Below are 19,882 nucleotides of genomic sequence, written 5' to 3'. Positions count from 1 at the left end.
CCATCACCTATTTCACCCATCCCCCACCCACTTCCCCTCTGGTAATCAGCAGTTTGTCCTCTATGGTTAAGACTGTTTTTTGGTTTTTGTCTAGGACAATATTCTTAAGCTTCTAAATTTCCGTTCTGGAAAGTAGACTGCAATATGAAGTAACTAGTACCAATTTGGATATTTTTAATTTATATATATGGCAGTTTTTAAAGATTTTCCATGACTGACTAAGCTTAACCACCGTAAGTTAAAAACTAAATGGCCACCTTGGATATGGCCAGAAAACAGAAGTCCCCACTGGCAAGAATTACATGGACAATAGGGCAGAACTCAAGCAACAAAAAGAACTCAGATACTCTGTCTACCATTTACTCAGTTCGCACTGGCTTGTCTCTGTGCGGGGAGGCAAGGGAGGGGCGGTGTTCCTGTTATATATATATTTTAAATATTTATTTATTTTTGAGAGAGAGAGAAAGAGAGCATAAGTGAAAGGGAGCAGAGAGAGAGGGAGAAAGAATCTCAAGCAGATTCCCTGTTGAGCATGAGCCCGAGGTAGGGCTCCATCCCACAACCGTGAGGATCATGACCTGTGCTGAAATCAAGACTCGGACACTTAACCCACTGAGCCACCCAGGTGCCCCTCTCTTGTATTTTTAAATGAAATGAACATACGGATTACAGATACTATCTGACAGTAGGAAATAATTCAAGAAAGTGTATTTTAGCAAAAAAAAAAAAAAAAGTACACTCAACATTTTCTTCTCTAGTACGGTTCTCAACCAAACACTCAAAATAGTGCAATGGGCAAGTACTGAACTAATAATAAGGATCAGGGGCGCCTGGGTGGCTCAGGTGGCTAAGCGTTTGCCTTCGGCTCAGGTCATGATCCCAGGGTCCTGGGATCAAGCCCTGCATCAAGCTCCCTGCTCAGTGGGGAGCCTGCTTCTCCTTCTCCCTCTCCCTGCCACCCCCACCCCCCGCTTGTGCTCTGTGTCAATTAAATAAAATCTTTAAAAAAAAAAATTAAAACTGGTTACAGTAAGAATTCTACTACTTAACTAGTTGTGACATCTCAGCAAAGTCAAAGTGACTACAAGTCTGTATTTTCTCCTCTACGCCTTGTGAAGTCAGAATGGTTAGACACACTTGTCAGTCTGCTTCTGCTAACTGTATCTGCCAACAGGCTAATGGACAAGTTTTGAATGGCTGATTTCAAACTTCATTTTCTTTATGAATGTTATTTTTTTAAAAAAGATTTTATTTATTTGACAGAGAGAGACACAGCTAGAGAGGGAACACGAGCAGGCGGAGAGGGAGAGGGAGAAGCAGGCCTCCCGCAGACCAAGGAGCCTGATGCAGGGCTGAATCCCAGGACCCCCTGAGCCGACGGCAGACGGCTAACGACTGAGCCACCCAGGCGCCCCAGAATGTTATGTTTCTTAAATGACATGGTCTAAGACATAAGACAGAATTTTCTTACGCTCACATTTAACTTCTGCTTTAAGGTATGATTTCAAGTTTCTGACTAAAATTAAACCAAAAACGAATGCCCCACAAAACTTGTCCCTAACCTCCTGGGTTCACAAAGGCAGTCAAGATAATACAAGTACTTGGCTAGGGCAGAAGAACAAAAACCTGATGGAAATCAGGACAATGGTGATGATCTTAGGAAATCTTTTAGTGTGTAGAGGGAAGGAAAGCCGCTGGAAATGAAGAAAGAATGTCTCGCAAGTGGAAGGAGATCCTTTACTTCCCCTAAGTCCCTACAGCTTTACTATTATGCAAACATAAGCATTCTGATGAGTACTGTTCGTTCAAGTGAAAGTTTCTTAGTGAAGAATGGTACAGAAGAGAAATGTATGGAAACTGCTCGACTGCTGTGTGCCTAGGTTTCCTCATCTGTAAAAACAACATGTACTTCAGAAGCTTGCTAGGAGGAATAAATGAAGTCATGTTTCTAAAGGCATGTTAGCTCACAGTGCTGACACTTCGTAGGTGGACTGTAAATGTTAGTGATTATTAATAATGCGGGAAAGAAGCAAGCAACAAAGTAGGGAAACTGAAAATCAAACAACAAACTTAATGCAGAAAGACAAATATTTAAAATGAGATCAGTTCCAATGTGGTAATCTGTAATTTAGGAAAAATTTAACCCTTACTCATTTTTAAATTAGTCTGAAAATGGTCCTATACCAAAGATATGGAAGTAGTGCATATGGTGTGCTTGCAACACTTATACTGAAAACAAAACATAAATTCAGGCATTGTATCAGTCATCTTGAATCTCTAAAGAAAAGTTTTCTTAAAGGGGGAGCAACATTTATAACTCTTCATAACAACACTTTTATTCATTTCAGATGTGAAAAGAATCAGACTGCTAAAATGGTAAAGGTGAGGGGAACAAAACACATTAGAATTGGGAAGGCAAAGAGGGAAGCCTTACTATGGGCTTAACTGGTTTCAGCATTTACTGATGCTGGCAAACCAGCATAAAATGATAGATTTGAAAGCTGCCCTGTAAACAATTATTCTACAGATGTTAATATAATTATTCATAACAAGCCTAGCTGTCTTGTCGTGTAGAGACCACCTGACTTAGGAGCACACAACTTATCAATGAAAGAACACAAGTCAAACATCCCTTGTTATTAAACCATGTCACACTCTTCCTAGTCCCCAGTACTTATTAGACTGCAGATCCCATAATCCTCTTCTGAGTCCCTTCTGCGTTTAATTCAGTTCAGTCTTAAGTAGTTAAAGAAACTGTTTTCAGTGGCAACTAATAACTACTGACCTACAGTGACACTGCCCTACAATAGGCTTGTCAGCCCTGAAAAAGTTGTACCAAAGAAGCTGATTAGGACTTCAAGAGGTTTGTAGCAAGAATCAATGGTTGGTCTGTACTAATGCTGTGTTGCCCGCACAGAAATGATAAAAGTGGAACACCATTAGTTATGCCTCATTAAGCTGCACAAGCCTTCTAAAAAGAAATTTGTTTAGCCTGATCAAAACCTAGTACAATTTTAAGCTCTCTGTGTTGCATTTTTCAGGGCACCTTAAAACATTCAAAAAAATAAAGGCCAAGGACCAAGGAAAGTGGGAAAGTATATAAAGAGGATTCTTTTAATTCAACATGTTAGGCATCTATTTTCCTACAGGACAAGCACAACAGAAACTGTTTAGAGGAAAGAAGGTACATTTTGAACCATGGAGAAAGCCCAAACCTCAAATGTTGATGTGGAAAAATATTTAAAAGTCATGTTTGCTTTAATATTACCTGTCAAATCTTTGCTGCTGGAAAAGGGGAGGAGGACCCCGCCAGGAATCCTGCGGCCTCATATCTGGAAAATAAACAGGGAAAGGTTAAAAGAAGATTTTAAGTGATCACAACCATAAAAATCCTAGAAGAGAGCACAGGCAATAATTTCTCTGACATAGGACATAGCAACTTTTTTCTAGATATGTCTCCTGAGGCAAGGGAAACAAAAGCAAAATTAAACTACTGGGACTACATCAAACTAAAAACCTTCTGCAGAGTGAAGGAAACAAAACTAAAAGACAACCTACAGAATGGAAGAAGGTATTTGCAAATGACACATCTGATAAAGGGTTAGTATCCAAAATATATAAAGAACTGATACAACTCAACACCAAAAAAAACCCCACAACCCAATTAAAAAGTAATCACTATTCTGCTACCCATATATTTGCATAATTAAAAATTCTTGAAAAAAATCTGAGACAGAATACAAACCAAATAAACTAGTATAATTACACAAACTGCAAATGTAAAAAGACAAAGAATCAACAGGGTCAGTAAATTTTTCATTATTTTTTTCTTTGATAATGAAACACAGTTTTAGGAGTCTTAGTCATTAAACTCCTACATTTCTCACTGCCTATGTATGTGTGCATGAGTATGTAAAGGTATATGTTTTCCACATTTTTATTTTAAATGCTGTGCAAAAGAAAGGGATTTAGGTTCTTTTCCACAAATGCAACTGAATGAATAGTAACTTGAAAAGAAATCCTGAGAATTTCCCCCTAAGCACGGAAACTGGAAGGAACCCTGGCTTACCTAGCTATCATAACAAAGTGGAGGGCACACGTATCTCCAACACAGGCCAGGAAGATGCTAATAAGGGACCATCCACTTTTCTACTGTTTTCTGAGAGTCACACCTCCTCCCCTAACACAAAGCTGAATTGGCAACATCGGACTCCAAGAGACAATTACGTGGCTGCTGCTCCTGCACCTAACCAAGTGAAGCTGGAAGAAGCAGCCCCAAACACCGGCCGGGTGGGTGCTCAGCAGCTCAGCAGGTCGTGTTAACCAACTGCCGCTGCACTCTGGTCCCTAGTCTTGCAGTCACCTTGGCCACCCTTCAGCAGGGTCTGTGTGTGACCTAATTAAAACAGCTGGTTCCAGGAGTTGTCTAATGAGTTCACTGTGTGAGGACAGTAACCTCCTCCAGACTCCTGAGACCCAAGGACAACAAGGCTTACCATAATGTATTCAGGCTCACATTTTAATGGAAACACAAACTAGAAACATGCTTTTCAAAATTACTTTCTTAAAAGAAAGAAGAAATGAAAGCTTATCTCTGGTTAGGAACCAAAAAAATACAATCTGGGTTTACTTAAAAATGGGGGATGGGGTGGGAAGAAAAGAAGAACTGTGCTTAAAAGAAAGCCCCACAAAGGAGAATATGGAACAAGTAGAGGATCTAGCTGTTCACATGATTCCAGTGTGAACAATCCACTCCTACTGCTTCGGGCTCCCCCCACCTCAACAAGGCTGACAATGCCCCCTGAAGACAGTTTCCTAAAAAGACAACCACCTTGGCCAGGGCAGGGGGGCAGCCATAGCGCACTGCCTCTCGGCCAGCACGAAGTGTCCAGCAGCCAAACCCACAACAGATGCTTCTCTTGGAAAGGAGCAGGAAGCCTTCACCACCATTACTTTCATGCAGAAACCCATTCTGAATTGAAAGGTGGCACCTCTAGTCAATTTCAATTAAGTCCCTTTCCTTTTCTTAAAAGCCAGACTAGTAGTGGTCAAACTGAGGAACACTGCTGAGGAGTTTTCATAGCAGTCATCAGATATTCCAAACCTGAATGGGGATGCACAAGGTTTATCACCATACAACCCCCAGGGAACAGGGCCAGAAGGATCCCTACACACCGCCTAGAATAACATCTGAATCACTACTATAGACCATATACAATCAGGAAATCATAATCATGAGGTAAAACTCGAAATTCCTACAAAAACAGCAATGATCATCTGTGTGGTTTATTCCTATGGAAAAACATGACATACACTTACCTCAACACATGCATGATTTTCAACACATTACCACTCATGAGAAAGCAATCTACTGAAAGTAAATCAACTTTTGGGCCACTTTTTCTTTTTTTAAAGATTTATTTGAGAGAGAGAGCGAGAGCGAAGAGAGAGAGAGAACATGCGTGGGGGGGAGGGGCAGAAGGAGAGGAAGAAGCAAACTCCCCACTGAGCAGGGAGCCTGATTTGGTGCTCAACCCCAGGAGCCTGGGATCATGACCTGAGCCGAAGGCAGAAGACACTTAACTGACTGAGCCACCCAGGCGCCCCTCTGATCATTACTTGGTTAAATGTGGAAGGCCACTGGTCTATTCAGATATTGTACACAAGTTAGTTTCATGAGAACTGGTTAAAGTGTTTCCAGAAGTATATTTTATTTTAGTGTCTTACATATATAAAATTAGCTAATATAACCAAAGTCAAAAGAAATACATGAATTTCATTTGGACCCCTGTCTGTATTTCCCATGTCCCAGAATCACTGTAGTTACCCTGGAAACATGCCCCTTTTTACCATGAAGACTTATTTCCGTGATTCTGGTTCCATGGTGTCTCTATATACATGGTATCATCACAGAATACATACTCTCTGTGGTACTTGTAGAAGCTTCCACACAGGATCCCTAATAAATTTTAAATCAAGCAAAAATAATAAGATACATCTAAATCAAGAGAAACCTTCAGAAATGTTTATCCTAATGTTTCATGAAAAATAAAGGCAGAAAAAAATCCTGTATTATTTTCTCCTAGAAACTGTACAAATGGAGGGAAAGTCACCATCATCCAGAATACATATTCATTAGATTCAAATATGCTTCATGTTAGATTAAGTACAACAATATTTCTAAGTGGAACTGGAATGTAAAGTTCATTAAGTAGAAATAGTTTCTTTGGAGAGAAGGAATCCTTCATAATAGTCTACCTATACACCTGCCTAGACAAATGGTAAAAGTCCCTATTTCCATCATTTTTAGTATGCCACGTACTTCGCACTCTATTTTGCTTTTAACTATTTCTCACTTCCAGAACAACTGCTTTCACATAAACTTAGCACGTGCAAAAACCATAGATTTCTGTTAAAACCTAGGCAAATTTCATGACATAAAAATTCTGTCATACAGTTTTAAAACATCTCTTGCTTTCAACCATTAAAAAAAAATAAAAAGGATCAAAGAAAACCTTCAAGGCTACTTTTAAACAAATCTCTTCATGTGGCTCTGAGAAATATATATAACCCTTAAGTATTCATAAAGCAGAAATATTTCCTGGCTGATAAGTAATGAAGTAGAAGGTAAAACAAACTTATTATCATTCATTTGTATGGCTCTAACAGAAGATCCATTGAGAGGGAGGGAAAAAAAAAATTCTAAAGTAGTGAATTGCACTTCAGAAAGGTACCAGCGAGAGAGGAAAAATGAGTTAATTTTTTCCTTTGGTCTTTAAAAACTTATCCCTTTTCTAAAAGCTCTAAGGCCATATAAACCAAGGTTTCGCGAATAGCTCAAGTGACAATTTACCTAATCAGCGTGGCAATCACAGGAAAGATTCCATGTTTACTGATTGCACTAATAAAAAATCACTTTCCAAATGTGGCTAATTGACAAGTTTACCAAGTGAAATGAAGAGAAGTGACATACTGGGTTCTCTGGGTTGCAGGAATGAAATGCTTTATTCACACATGGAGTACTCAAGGCTGCACTTGACTCCAGCAAGTTATCAGCACCCAAACAATTACTCATCAGCCAAAAACTGACATATCAAAGACAAATCAAAAACCAACAGTGAAAAACACCTACAGCAGACACAGAGTTTGACCAAATGGCCTGTCTTGTTATTTTGTACCACATGAAAAAAATAGCTATGATACTACAAATATTTTTAAAAATTAAATGGCTTAGATCTCAATTTTACTATAACTATTTCTGCAAATTTCACAGTTTAAGATTCTATTAAAAAAAGAAAGCTTATCTTTTAACATTTATTTAATGCCTTCATAGCACTTACTGTGTGCTAGGCACCATTTCCATGCTTAATAACTTTAACTCCTTTCTTATGGATATTTTGTGAGGGGCGTATTCCCAGTACCATTTTAGAAATGAGGAAACGGGAGTACTGATAAAAACCCAGGGTCACAGGGCTACTAAGTGGCAGAGTAAAAGCCAGGGGCTATATGTTCTCTTAACCACTCTACTCTATGCTACACTATGCTACTCCAAGGTTCACATGAACTTGTGCTCTTGGTAGAGGTGACTTGTCCAGGTTACTTACAGAAGATCAGAGAACCACTACCTTAACCAGGAGGCTCACAAGCTTAGGGTTTCAAGAAGGCAGGGTTAGGGATTTAAAAACTACTTTCAACATTTCTAAAGTTTAGAATTAACATTATTCCACACATCTAATTAAGACAGGAAGAAAAATAAATGTATTTAACACATGTACTTTGGTTACTATCTTGACAAACACAGATTCATGGGGGAGAAAATAAAAAATTTTTGGTTAAAACATCTGAAATCACTGCTTATTTTTTTTTCTTTTTTTAAGTAATCTGTATACCCACGCACTTCAACCTGCACAAAATTCAGACTCAGCATATTCTTCCATATTCCTTCACCCTCCTGGGTTTCCAATTCTCATTAGTCACCCAGGTTTCCACACTACACACACGAGCCTCATCTTCTCTCCCTCATGTAACATATTCAATTACCCAGTCCTTCAGTTCCCCCTCTCCTATCTTTTCCACTTTGAATCCACTTTGCCACAGATCAGTTCAGACCTTCATTTTCCTTAACTAGAACCACCACCAAGTCTTTTCCAAAACCAACAGAGTTGTGGTTCTAGAAAGGAGATGTAACTGTGCACTCTTCTACTCAGAAAGTTCTCTTAAAGAGCTCTTATAAATAAAAAATCTTTTTATTTATAATAATTATTAATTAAATTAATAAATTAGCAAGGGGCAAGAACAGGCAATTTATTAAGGAAAAACTGGTTAGTAAAAAGTATGACTGAAGCAGCAGTTTTAAAAAGTATACTTTAAAACAAAGATATATTATTCATTATCAAATAAGCAAGAACTTTCAAAAAATGATAATACCTGGTATTGGTGGGAGTGGAGATATTAGAAATTCTCATCTGCTGCTATAGGAAGTGTAAATTGGTATACTCTTATCTGGAGGTTAATGTGGTGATATTCACCAGAAGTCTAGAAATTCAGCATACCTTTTGATACAGCAATACAATTTGCAGAAATTTAGCTTCAGTTAAATTAAGAAAGAAATCTATTTTAAAAGATTATTAGGAAAAGCATACATGCTTAAAAATTAAGCAAGCTACTTCTACATAATCCATGTGTATATTAGAAAACAAAATGGAATTCAAAAATTATGAACTGAAAATAAGATGACTATGACATAAAACTAAAGTGATCAGAGGGAAATTGATAGAGCACTCAAGTGCATATATTAGATAAGACTGAAACAAATGATCTAAGTCTCTACCTCAAAAAATTAGAAAAAGGATAGCAATTTAATCCCAAAGAAATTAGAAGGGAATAATGAAGACAAAAGCAGAAATCAAAAAACAGAAAACGTATGATGACCAAAAAAAAAAATTCAACTGTTAGTTCAGTGAAAAAAGAAAAAAAACACCTAAAGTAATAAAATTAAGAGATGCCTGGCTGGCTCAGTCAATAGAGCTTATGATTCTTTTTTTTAAGATTTTATTTATTAGAGAGAGAGAGCGTGAGAGACAGAAAGAGATCACGAGCAGCTGGGAGGGGTAGAGGGAGAAGCAGACTCCCCACTGAGCAGGAAGCCCAATGCAGAACTCGATCCAGGACCCTGGGATCATGACCTGAGCCTAAGATAGACGCTTAACAAACTCAGCCACGCAGGTGCCCAGAGCTTACAATTCTTGATCTTGGGGTCATGAGTTTGAGCCCATAAGTTGGGGGTAGAGATTATTTTAAAAAAATAAATAAGAATTAAAAAATGATAATAAAATATAAAATTAAATGGGCCCTAGCAACAATAATCAAGAAGCAATACTATACATTACCAATACCATAAATTAATTTTTAAAGTTTTACAGTCATTAAAAAGACATTAAGAACATATCATGATATTAAGAGAATTCTGGCAATGAATGTGAAATTTCAGAATAAATGAACAAATTCCTACAAAAAAAGGGAAATTAGCAAAACCAAGACAAGTAACAAAACATCAGAATAACCTATATCTACTTAATTTGAATCTATAACTAAAAACCTCATGAAGAAACTGCTAGGCCCATATGGCTTTACAGCTTTACCACTGAATTCTATGGGATTAAGATATAACAATGATCTTATAGTAACCCCTAGGGAGAACAGAAATGTAGGAAACAATTTCTAACTTGTTTTATGAGGCCAGAATGTACAAAGAAATCAGAGTCATAAGCTAATCTCTCATAGTACACAGATGAAAAATACCCTACCATATACTGACCCACAGAAGGTAGTGGCATATAAAAAGGAATGCTATTATCACACTGAATTAGGCTTATTCCAATAATGCCAGGTTGGTTTAATCACCTAACAGAAAGAAAGAAAAACAAAACCCTATTCCCATCTCAACAGACAGAGGAAAAGCATTTGATAAAATTTAATACCCACCAGAAACAAGAAACAGAAGGAAACTTCCTCAGTATTTCTTATCTAAAAGAAAAAAACTACAGCAAACATCTTATTTAATGGGTAAAATATTACAAGTTTTCTCCTTAAGACTAGGAATGAAACAAGGATGTCCACCATCACCCCTTCTAACCAATTACATTAGAGGTCCTAGTCAGTGCAATAAAACAAAAAGACCAAAGGGCATTAGAGTTAGAAAGTCAATAAACAAACTGTCATCACTTGCAGATGACATGATTGCGTAGGTAAAAAATTCAGAACACATGAATTTAGTAGGTCGTTAGATACAAAGTCAATATGCAAAAATCTATTTCTACATACAAGCAAGCAACTGGAAAATGATATTTAAAATATTACTAAAAACATCAACACAGGGACACCAAACTCAGGTGGTTAAGCAACTGCCTTTGGCTCAAGTCATAATCCTGGAGTCCTGGGATCAAGTCCTGTTTCGGGCTTCCTGCTCAGCAGGGAGTCTGCTTCTCCCTCTGACCCTCCCCCCTCTTGTGCTCTCTCTCTCATTCACTCTCTCTCAAATAAAATCTTTAAAAAATCAACACACATCAAATATTGATGAATATTTTTGTCCTCAATTTTTTATTGTGAGGATTTCAAGCCTTACAGAAAAGCTACAAGAAGAGCACAAAGAATTCCCACATCTTTACCCAGTCCCCAAATGTCAGCATAAACCTCTGTTCCTCACATGGCACCAATTAAAGTGAAATGCAAGCTAGCAAGTGGGAAAAGGAAAGGAAAAAGGTACTTCCAATTAAAAAAAAAATCTCATAACCAGAATTATTTTATAGAACCCCTAAGAAAACAAAAGAACGGAGACAACTCAGTAGAAAAATAGACACTAGGCTCAAACAGGCACATCACAAAAAAAATAAAGCTCAACTAGAGCATCAAGAAAATGCTAATTAAATGTCAGCAGGAGACCACTACCCATCCAGTAGAATGGCTACAAGTGTAAAGACTGACAATACCAAGTGTTGGTGAGGATGTGGAGCAACTGGACCTTCCCTGCTCTGCTAAAGGAATGTAAATTGGTATAAACTGAATGTAACTTGGAAAATGTGTCTGGCACTTCTATTCACAAAAGCTGAACATGAACATGACCCTAGCCTTGTAATGCTACTACTGCTTTATTGCAGGACAGTGGGATTATGGGTGTTTATGTTTTATTATCTGCCATGTTTTATTTAATTAACATGTATTATGGTTAAAATCCATTTAAAATGTCACTAAAAATATGGAGGAAAAAAAATCATCAGCCTTCCCAACCTCATAATTGGTTCCCATTTATGCTCCCAGAATTTTGTACCAGTTATTCTAAGCTTAATACCACCTGACTTTTTGCCATATATTTCAAACTCTTTTTTTTTTCCTGAACCCAGAGTATCCCAAATTCCCTTCTGTAGGCTCAATTTGGATAGCATATTCTTGCTGATTTGTTCCCATAAACTTTTTCATTCCTACCATTCCCATTCCCTTTGAAAGTCCCAGCACTAATGCTCAGGTGGCTCAATGTTTACAAGTCACCATCCAGAGAAGGACACTTACTTCTTGCTATAAGTCAATCCCTACTTTACAAAACGTATTTCCTATTTTTTAATGACGTAATTAAAATAGAGACTCTGACTGGAATAGATTCTAATTAAAGTCACTCATAAGACCTGTAACAATGGCAAATGAGTTACTCAAGGTAATAAAAAGGGAGAGGTGACCCCACTATTTGAAATAAAATGCACAGATGCTGATTAAGAGTTGACTGTTTATAAAGAAGACAAACTAAGAACTATAAAATTACAGGCCATGAAAGACATGAAATTCTTTACCTCTGGTGTGACCTTGATAAATAAAAGACCTTCCTGACTTCCTTCTTACTCTTACTGTTGGAGATGGACCCTGAGGATGGAAGGGGACCTGAGAATGAAGCACTTGGATTCACATGAATGCCACAATGAGTGAGTGATTTTCTATGAAGGCAGTCCATGGTTTTTTTTTGTTTTTTTTTTTTAAAGATTTTATTTATTTATTTGAGAGAGAGAGAGAATGAGAGATAGAGAGCATGAGAGGGAAGAGGGTCAGAGGGAGAAGCAGACTCCCCGCCGAGCAGGGAGTCCGATGTGGGACTCGATCCCGGCACTCCAGGATCATGACCTGAGCCGAAGGCAGTCGCCCAACCAACTGAGCCACCCAGGCGCCCCGGCAGTCCATGGTTTTTACAGATTCTCATATGGGTCTATGATTCCCTAGAAAATCTAGGGAATACTTCCCAAAGAGTGGTACGCATAACCACAGGTGGTACATAAGATCAGTTTCTGGGGACTGTGGACAAGCCTTTTATCTTCATGGTTATGTATTTATTTTTATGTATATTTGAAAAAATACAACAAGCACATCAAACTCATACTGTCATATACTTTTGATATAAAGTCAATCAGAGAAAGACATGTATCACATGACCTCACTGATATGAGGAATTCTTAATCTCAGGAAACAAACTGAGTGTTACTGGAGTGGTTGGGGGTGAGAGGGATGGGGTGGTTGGGTGATAGACATTGGGGAGGGTATGTGCTACGGTGAGCGCTGTGAATTGTGCAAGACTGTTGAATCACAGATCTGTACTTCTGAAACAAATAACGCAACATATTTTAAGAAAAAAGAAAAAGAAGAAGATAACAGGAGAGGAAGAAAAGAGTATGTCAGAGGGGGAGACGAACCATGAGAGATGATGGACTCTGAAAAACAAACTGAGGGTTCTAGAGGGGAGGGGGGTAGGGGGATGGGTTAGCCTGGTGATGGGTATTGAGGAGGGCACGTTCTGCATGGAGCACTGGGTGTTATGAACAAACAATGAATCATGGAACACTGCATCAAAAACTAATGATGTAATATATGGTGATTAACATAACAATAAAAAATTTTAAAAAAAGAACTAAAAAAAAATAAAATAAATCAATTTAAGTGGGGGAAAAGAGGTTTTTAAATGGTTTTAGGTAGCTGTCTGGGTGAAAATCTGGATAGATAATGGTGGCAGCAGGCCCAGTGACTGGGCCTTAGGAAACATGAAATGGAAAGAAGCTATGTAATGTGGAACACATGCTTTCACCTTTCCTGCTCAAACCTCTTTCCAAATTTCTCCAAGTTTACTCAATGCAACAACCTCAGAAATGCCTCATAACCATCATCTTGAGAAATACCAGCTAACTTAAGGCATAGAGATTATACTTGGTTCTAGCATTCTGCATCTCAATTTTTTTCTTCCTATTTGGAAGCTATGATACCATTATGGATAGAAGTACATGGTGAAGAGCCATAAAAAAGGAACTGATAAGGAATGTGTCAATAAACAGCTGGCTTTATCAATAAACTGGATATTCTTTCACCATTTACTAGTAAAATGTCAGGGCACAGGTAGCTCTTTCAAAGTGATTAGATTTTGCTGTACGTGGCATGGCTTGATATTATATATGGAAATACTCAGAAATGTTATTTGCTAAATATTGGGGGTAAAGCAGCTAAGTAAACTACTGCACCAAGCCGATCCCCATTAAACTCTGGCCCATTAAACTCTGTGACCCTTTCTGTGTTTCACTAAATAGAATAAAACCGCTGAACTCCATAGTTCTCATGGAGTCTTAATAATGCTCCATTCAATGTCATAAAGCCAAAGAGAGAAAGAGAGAAACTGAGACAGACAGACAGAATACAGTGAAAAGAGAGGGCTCTGAAAGAGAATGAGACTTTCAGAACACATTTCTTCCTGGGTATTGTACCAAGAAAATTTGGTGGGCTTCAGGTTAAAAAAAAAAAAAAAAAAAATGGGTTTGTAACTTATTAGCATGAAAACAGTGGTAGGCACATAGGGTAAATACTTCCCAACAATCTTCACATTAATCTGGTATTTTTTTTTTGACAACTATAACTTTGGTTTAAAAAGATTTCTCAGAAAGGCCCCTTCTGTTTTTGTTAATTTGCATGAAATATTTCCAACAATCAGAAAGAAACTTAATAAAATAACACTTAGATTTAACATATGTTTAGCATCTTGCGACAGTCATGTGTTGTGTCTCCCCCACCCGCCATGCTGTCCTGGTTTGGTTGGGTAGCAACCAGATAACCAGGAATGGAGAAGCAAAGGCTTTATGAAGAAGATGGTTTTGAGAACCCGGGACATGACTTGAACACAGCCATAGAACTCAAAAAAATAACAAAATGGGGACACAATTTAAAATGAATACAAAATCTATGAAAAGTCTAACATTTAACTCTTTCTTCTCCTTTTCCATTGTAATCCAAATGCCATGTAATTATTTTCAATGGGTAACATTTCTGAACAACTTCTATCCACAAACAGGTTACAAGGGGTCAGGGAAAGGCCAAGATTTTCACAGAACCACAGAATTAAAGGAGCATTCCTCCCTAAAGCAATGCCTGGCTTTATCTTAAGTAGTCCTGAGCTACAATGTGCATCATGAAAGGGATACTGTTGTCTTTCAATTGATTAAGAGGTTGCAATTCTGCATCTACTGCACCTGATTTAACTGCCCCAATACTTGTATTAATGGAATAAACAGCAATTCACTCCACACACCTCCTTCTACATATGTTCACTGTAGCAGATTTATAGATGAAAATAAGAAATCCAATTCATATTATTCAATTAACTATATACAGCCAAGGTAAAAGTATCTGAAAGACTTTACATTCTCTTACAATTCTTCTAAATTATGTTTTTAAGTCCACTATTTCTGCCCTGATAAAATATATCTTTTTAGCAATGAGATTAGAAACCAACCTTTGTTGTAATATTTAATTTAGCATGTCAAATAATCAATTTGTAAAAACTTACTTGACATAAGTTTTGGAATCTGGGCTTGTCCTCTCAACAGTGGCCTGTATAAGTTCCCCTGATAAGTTGCAGGTGGTGGTGCAGCGTTGCCGTAAATGCCAGCCCCTGAGCCTCTTGGCATAACATGGCTATAAAAAGACCCCACCAACCAGAAAAAAATTATAGACAGACCCATCACATCACAGCTGATATAAATTAAATAAATGCTAGTAGTTGTCTCTTTACTACTAGATCTGATTAAGATAATACAAACTTAAAAGATTTATGATTAACAAAGTTCAAAACAGTACCAATGGTAAGGGTGATAGCGTATATTCGTTGCCACATCAAGATTAATAATTACTTAAGTAGTAATTAATTACATCATGTAAAGAGTCTACTTTTTTTTGTATCATATTTCAGTTTTGCCCTCAACGATTCATGCTGTTGCTATCACTATACTTCTGTTCTATACCTTGCCGTTTTCAATTCTATCAAACATTTCCCTATATTTTTCATAGTCTTCATAATTATAGTATGTATATACCTATAGAGTACTTTACAATGTGATGTCTCTTATTTTATTAAACCAAACCATTCCTCTCATTTAGTACTACTATTATTGATAACAATGCACTACAAATTTAGGCAAATAACTTTATGCTCCTCTAAAATTATTTTCTCAAGATAAATTCCAAGAAGTAGGAATATGGATCAAAGTTAAGAGTTATCTTCATGTACTGATCATATATTGTATTTTGTACTTGCTATGTATTATGTATCATATATTGTAATGTACTGATTAACACTTTAAACAGATTCTGCCATACATTAATTCAGCTAAAACTTTCTGGAAGGTAAAGAGAATGTTTTATTCCTTTGAAAGATCTGTCAGAAAGATAGGAGAACCTTTTAAGAGAAAATAACAGAATTCTCAAACAGCACATAAAGCATAATGCAAAGAAACAGAAGTGAATTTTAAAAATGAAGAGCATAAGAGTATCAAAGTCATTAAAATATTTGCCAAATAGTTTCATTTAATGGTCTCTTAAATATCTGTAGCATAAATACTGACTTAATCCTTATGAATGATTCAGAAAAAGCAAAACATACAAAGGACAGCAACCTACCACTCACCCCAAAGTCCTGAATGCAGCCTGATCCAGGTGGACAGGCCGCCGGTCCCGATTAAAGCCAAGCTGGGGCTTCCACTGCCGTCCATTGCTGGACTTTTCCCAGTCACTAGGTTTCAGTACTGGTGCTGGTTTTCTGACCATTTGAAAATACAATATTCAGTACTGGGATAAACATTGTTCATACAAAATAAAACTAGATAGTTCATATTTTATAGCCGCATTATTGTTACCTTGCTCCTGGAAGCATTACAGCTTTAAAAATGTAGTCTTCAGCAAACTGTGGGTCTTTAAAATTAATACTAGAAGAGAGCAACATACAATTTAATGACTTTATTATGTTACCTTGGCTCAACTATTATGTAAACTGAGGTACATTTCATGTTTAAAAAGAGTAACTAAAATTCCAAAAGTCTTCTCCAAAAATTTCACCAAATAGCTAAATATCTTTTTCACCAAACTGCTGCTAATTCCTAGTACACAGCCTTCATGTAATTTTCTCTGTGGGAAAAGCCATGCTCTAACTAACTGTGGGTGATCAGAGTGAAGAAACAGACACTGCTTCAAATCTCAAGAAATTCCAACAGGATACTGGAGACAGGTGGAAAAGGTTTACAAAAGCAACAACAACAACAACAAAAAAAACCACCTTTCATTTTGTTTCGTATGGGGCACTTACCCTCCAGCATCTTAGGGAAAGTTAGTTCTTGTTGCAAGAAAGAAAAGATGCAAACACTACTAGAAACACTTGCAAAATCAGAAAGTGAACACAAATAATCTATGGGGAAAAAAACATTAAATTTCCCAGTTGGAGCCCTCTCTTAATGTTTCTCTTGTATCAGGAACAGTCACAATTTGAAAACTATACAGAAGGCTTATTTTATAAGTCTGTACACTCAGACTGTTGAGTATAAGCTGGATCAAGCTTCCTTTCTGGTGGGCTTTGTGTGTCCCAAAGGCTGGTAAATATTTAAGTTTTCCTTTTGATATAGCAATGCCTCTTTCTAGGACTCTGGATCTGTACCAAGTTTATACCTAAGGATGCTCACGACATTTGTATTCATGCTGAAAAACTAAAACCTAAGTGTATGACTAATAGTGGACTGGTTAAAGAAACTACGGTTCTCCCTAAAAATGGAATCCTCAATTGACATTTCAAAAAATATAGTAATAGAATACCTACTGACATGGGGAAAATACATATACAACAGACTAGACATATATTCATCAAAAAGTTATCAGTGATATTCTTTGTATAACTGTCTCCTTTCCTTCTTTGTGCTTTTTTAATTTCTAAAATTCCTCCATGATTACAACTGAAAACAGTTTTATTGAAGTGGTTGACATCTTAGATAGCTAACTTTTTTCTCTTCAAATACTGCCACTTTAAATTATTAGGGCCTATTTTCGTTGCACTGGGATTTAACTGTATATTTTAAGCACACAAAAATAACTTCATTTATAATAAAAATGATTTCAAGAGCAGCTGAACAATACTTCATTTACTGAATCCATTCCTCTTACAACTCACTCTTCACTGGCAACCGTCTTTATCTCAAATGTTCTCTACTGGGCAAAGTGGCTTAGGGCAGTGTCACAGGTTTAAGAGGGTGACAGAGAAAATGGTAGTTAAGTATAGGGGTTCATTAGGGCCTTCAGATACAAAGAGAGAAAATCAGTAATAAAGCAAGACTTGCAAGGAGAATGTCTCAAAAACAGTTATCTTTGTGTTAGCAGGGCTCTTCAGCAGTTTGTCTCAAAAACAGTTATCTTTATGTTAGCAGGGCTTTTCAGCAGTTTACCAAACAAACTTTAAGAGTTCCCAGGGCATAAACAGTCTCAGGTGGGCGTGGGGTTACAAATACTGGCCAGGTATTAAGCTTGCCTCCCCTTCTGATAAAGGAAATGGGAAATATTTAATAACATTTTCATAAGAAAGAGGAAAAGACAACAATAGACCAGAAAAGATGCTGAGTCAAAGCATGTGTGTGTACATACCTTCCACACATGTCTCTGTGAACGTGGGATAAAAGTATGTGTGTATGGGGGAGAGGGAAGAGGATTCTTTCACCTGGGACCAAAGAAACCATCATCCAAGAGGCCATGATATAAAGTGGTTACAGAATGGGAGAGGAAATAAATGTAACCAAGACATGGAAAGGGGTTCTAGAATCAAAGAATAGCTCAGTTTAATTGGAGTAGCCTTCTCAATGGGGATCTGGGAGAGAAGTAAGCCTTATACAAATGATCTGAGTGATTGCATCCTCAATTCTCCTAAGAAAGACACAAAACTAGTCCCATTCTAAAGGAGCAGGACACAAACCCAACTGGTTACATGCAATGAATGAAGTTCTCAGGCCTTTTTAAAAAATTTGTATTTATTTATTTATTTAAAGATTTTATTTATTTGAGAGGGAGAGAGAGCACAGGAGGAGGAAGGGTCACAGAGGGAGAAGCAGACTCCTTGTGGAGCAGGGAGCCCGATGCAGGAACCGATCCTGGGACTCCAGGATCCTGACCTGAGCCGAAGGCAGACACTCAAATCGACTGAGCCACCCAGGCACCCAGGGCCTTTTTTTTTTTTTAATTTAAGTGGAGCTGGGCATGGAGTTTGGGTATGGAGCCCAATATAGGAGCTGAACTTACGACCCTGAAATCAAGATCTGAGCCGAGATCAAGAGTTGGTTGCTCAACCGAGCTACCCAGGTACCCCAAGTTCTCAAGCCTTAACTCCCAAGTGGGACCTCAGTTGAGAAGAGCTAGATTAGAGTGAGCAAGTTTATGAAAAGAAGTGAGCAGGAACACAGACTGACCAAACTGGGTTAATGTCATTGAGGGACTGTTCTGACCACAACATGAAATCACTTCAGGTAGTCAGTCAGTGAGGGAGTAAATGAGATCAAGAATGCAACTCAAAAAGAACCTCCTGGCAGCAGTGTGTAAGAGAGCAGAGGGAGAGAACCAAAAGAAGATCATCGACACAGTCTAGGTAAGGGCCTTCAATATGTGCTGGAGGTGGGAATGCTGGGCAGGCAAAAGAAATGGCAGGGCTGGAACTGGAATGAAGACCACATTCCGATAGGGCTTGAGATGAAAATCTGCACGTCATGTACAGAAAGATGGAAACTAAATGAAGGAAACAGCCAAGGTAATTAGTTCCCAGGCAGAAGAGGTAACCCCAGGTTCACGGGGATAATCTCTCCAGAAGGACAATGGTTATAAGAGACATACTAAAACAGCTGAAACCAGTGTTTGAGAAAACAAACCCATTTATTTATGAAATATGTGCAGTTTACTGTCAATTGTTCCTCAATAAAACTTTAAAAATTCCATCATTCATGCTCATGTTCTAAAAGGGAAAAAATTTCCAAGATAATAGGAAAAAAATCTCCAAAATCTCCTCTACTTACCCTCAGAACTAAACTCCACAGAATGATCTATATACTTCTTAGGGAACAAACCATTAGGAGACAAAAAAAGAGCATCTAAAAATAAGCTTGGAGGTCCCTACTGAACAGACAAGTGATACTATTTTTGATCTCCAAGATTAAAGCATTCTTTTCCCTTGGATCTTTGAGAACAATTTGAAGACTTATTCTCTCCTAAAATGAGTTAAGCTTTCACTGGTTGAGAGGTTTTTTTTAGTAATTTGTTCCCAAAAATATATACTAAGAACTATTATATTTTTAGAAAATAAAGAACAAAAGAAAAGCACAACTCAACTATACTTTTCTAACGTGAAACACCAGCCACAACTTAAACAAACCTCTCCAAAAACTGAAATACATAAACCAGGCAGGAGCTCATTAGTCCCAAAGGGGAACTTTTCTGAGATCCAAGCTTTCAAAGTTCCTTCATTTTCTTCAGGCTTATGTTCTTATAAACAGAGAAACTAAAATAACAGAAATAA

The 19,882-nt window shown here is 37.5% G+C and overlaps 1 protein-coding gene across 2 annotated transcripts in view; it reads right to left on the bottom strand.

Annotated features, from left to right (window-relative positions):
* XRN2 (5'-3' exoribonuclease 2) overlaps positions 1-19,882 on the bottom strand; it is an 86,077-nt gene that overhangs the window by 6,071 nt on the left and 60,124 nt on the right. For both annotated transcript variants that reach the window (XM_025876978.2, XM_073878466.1), the window contains exons 25-28: positions 16,206-16,274; positions 15,977-16,108; positions 14,861-14,988; positions 3,269-3,332 (exon numbers count right to left, since the gene is read on the bottom strand). In XM_025876978.2, the coding sequence (XP_025732763.1) occupies positions 3,269-3,332; positions 14,861-14,988; positions 15,977-16,108; positions 16,206-16,274 (393 nt within the window). The remainder of the gene's footprint in view (positions 1-3,268; positions 3,333-14,860; positions 14,989-15,976; positions 16,109-16,205; positions 16,275-19,882) is intronic.

The sequence above is a fragment of the Callorhinus ursinus genome, unplaced genomic scaffold (assembly GCF_003265705.2).
Source record: "Callorhinus ursinus isolate GAN/ISIS: 27379988/994484 unplaced genomic scaffold, GSC_fseal_2.0 scaffold29, whole genome shotgun sequence".
Classification (NCBI taxonomy): domain Eukaryota; kingdom Metazoa; phylum Chordata; class Mammalia; order Carnivora; family Otariidae; genus Callorhinus; species Callorhinus ursinus.
Note: the sequence above shows the minus strand (reverse complement) of the source record. Positions and strands in the feature narration are given on the sequence as shown.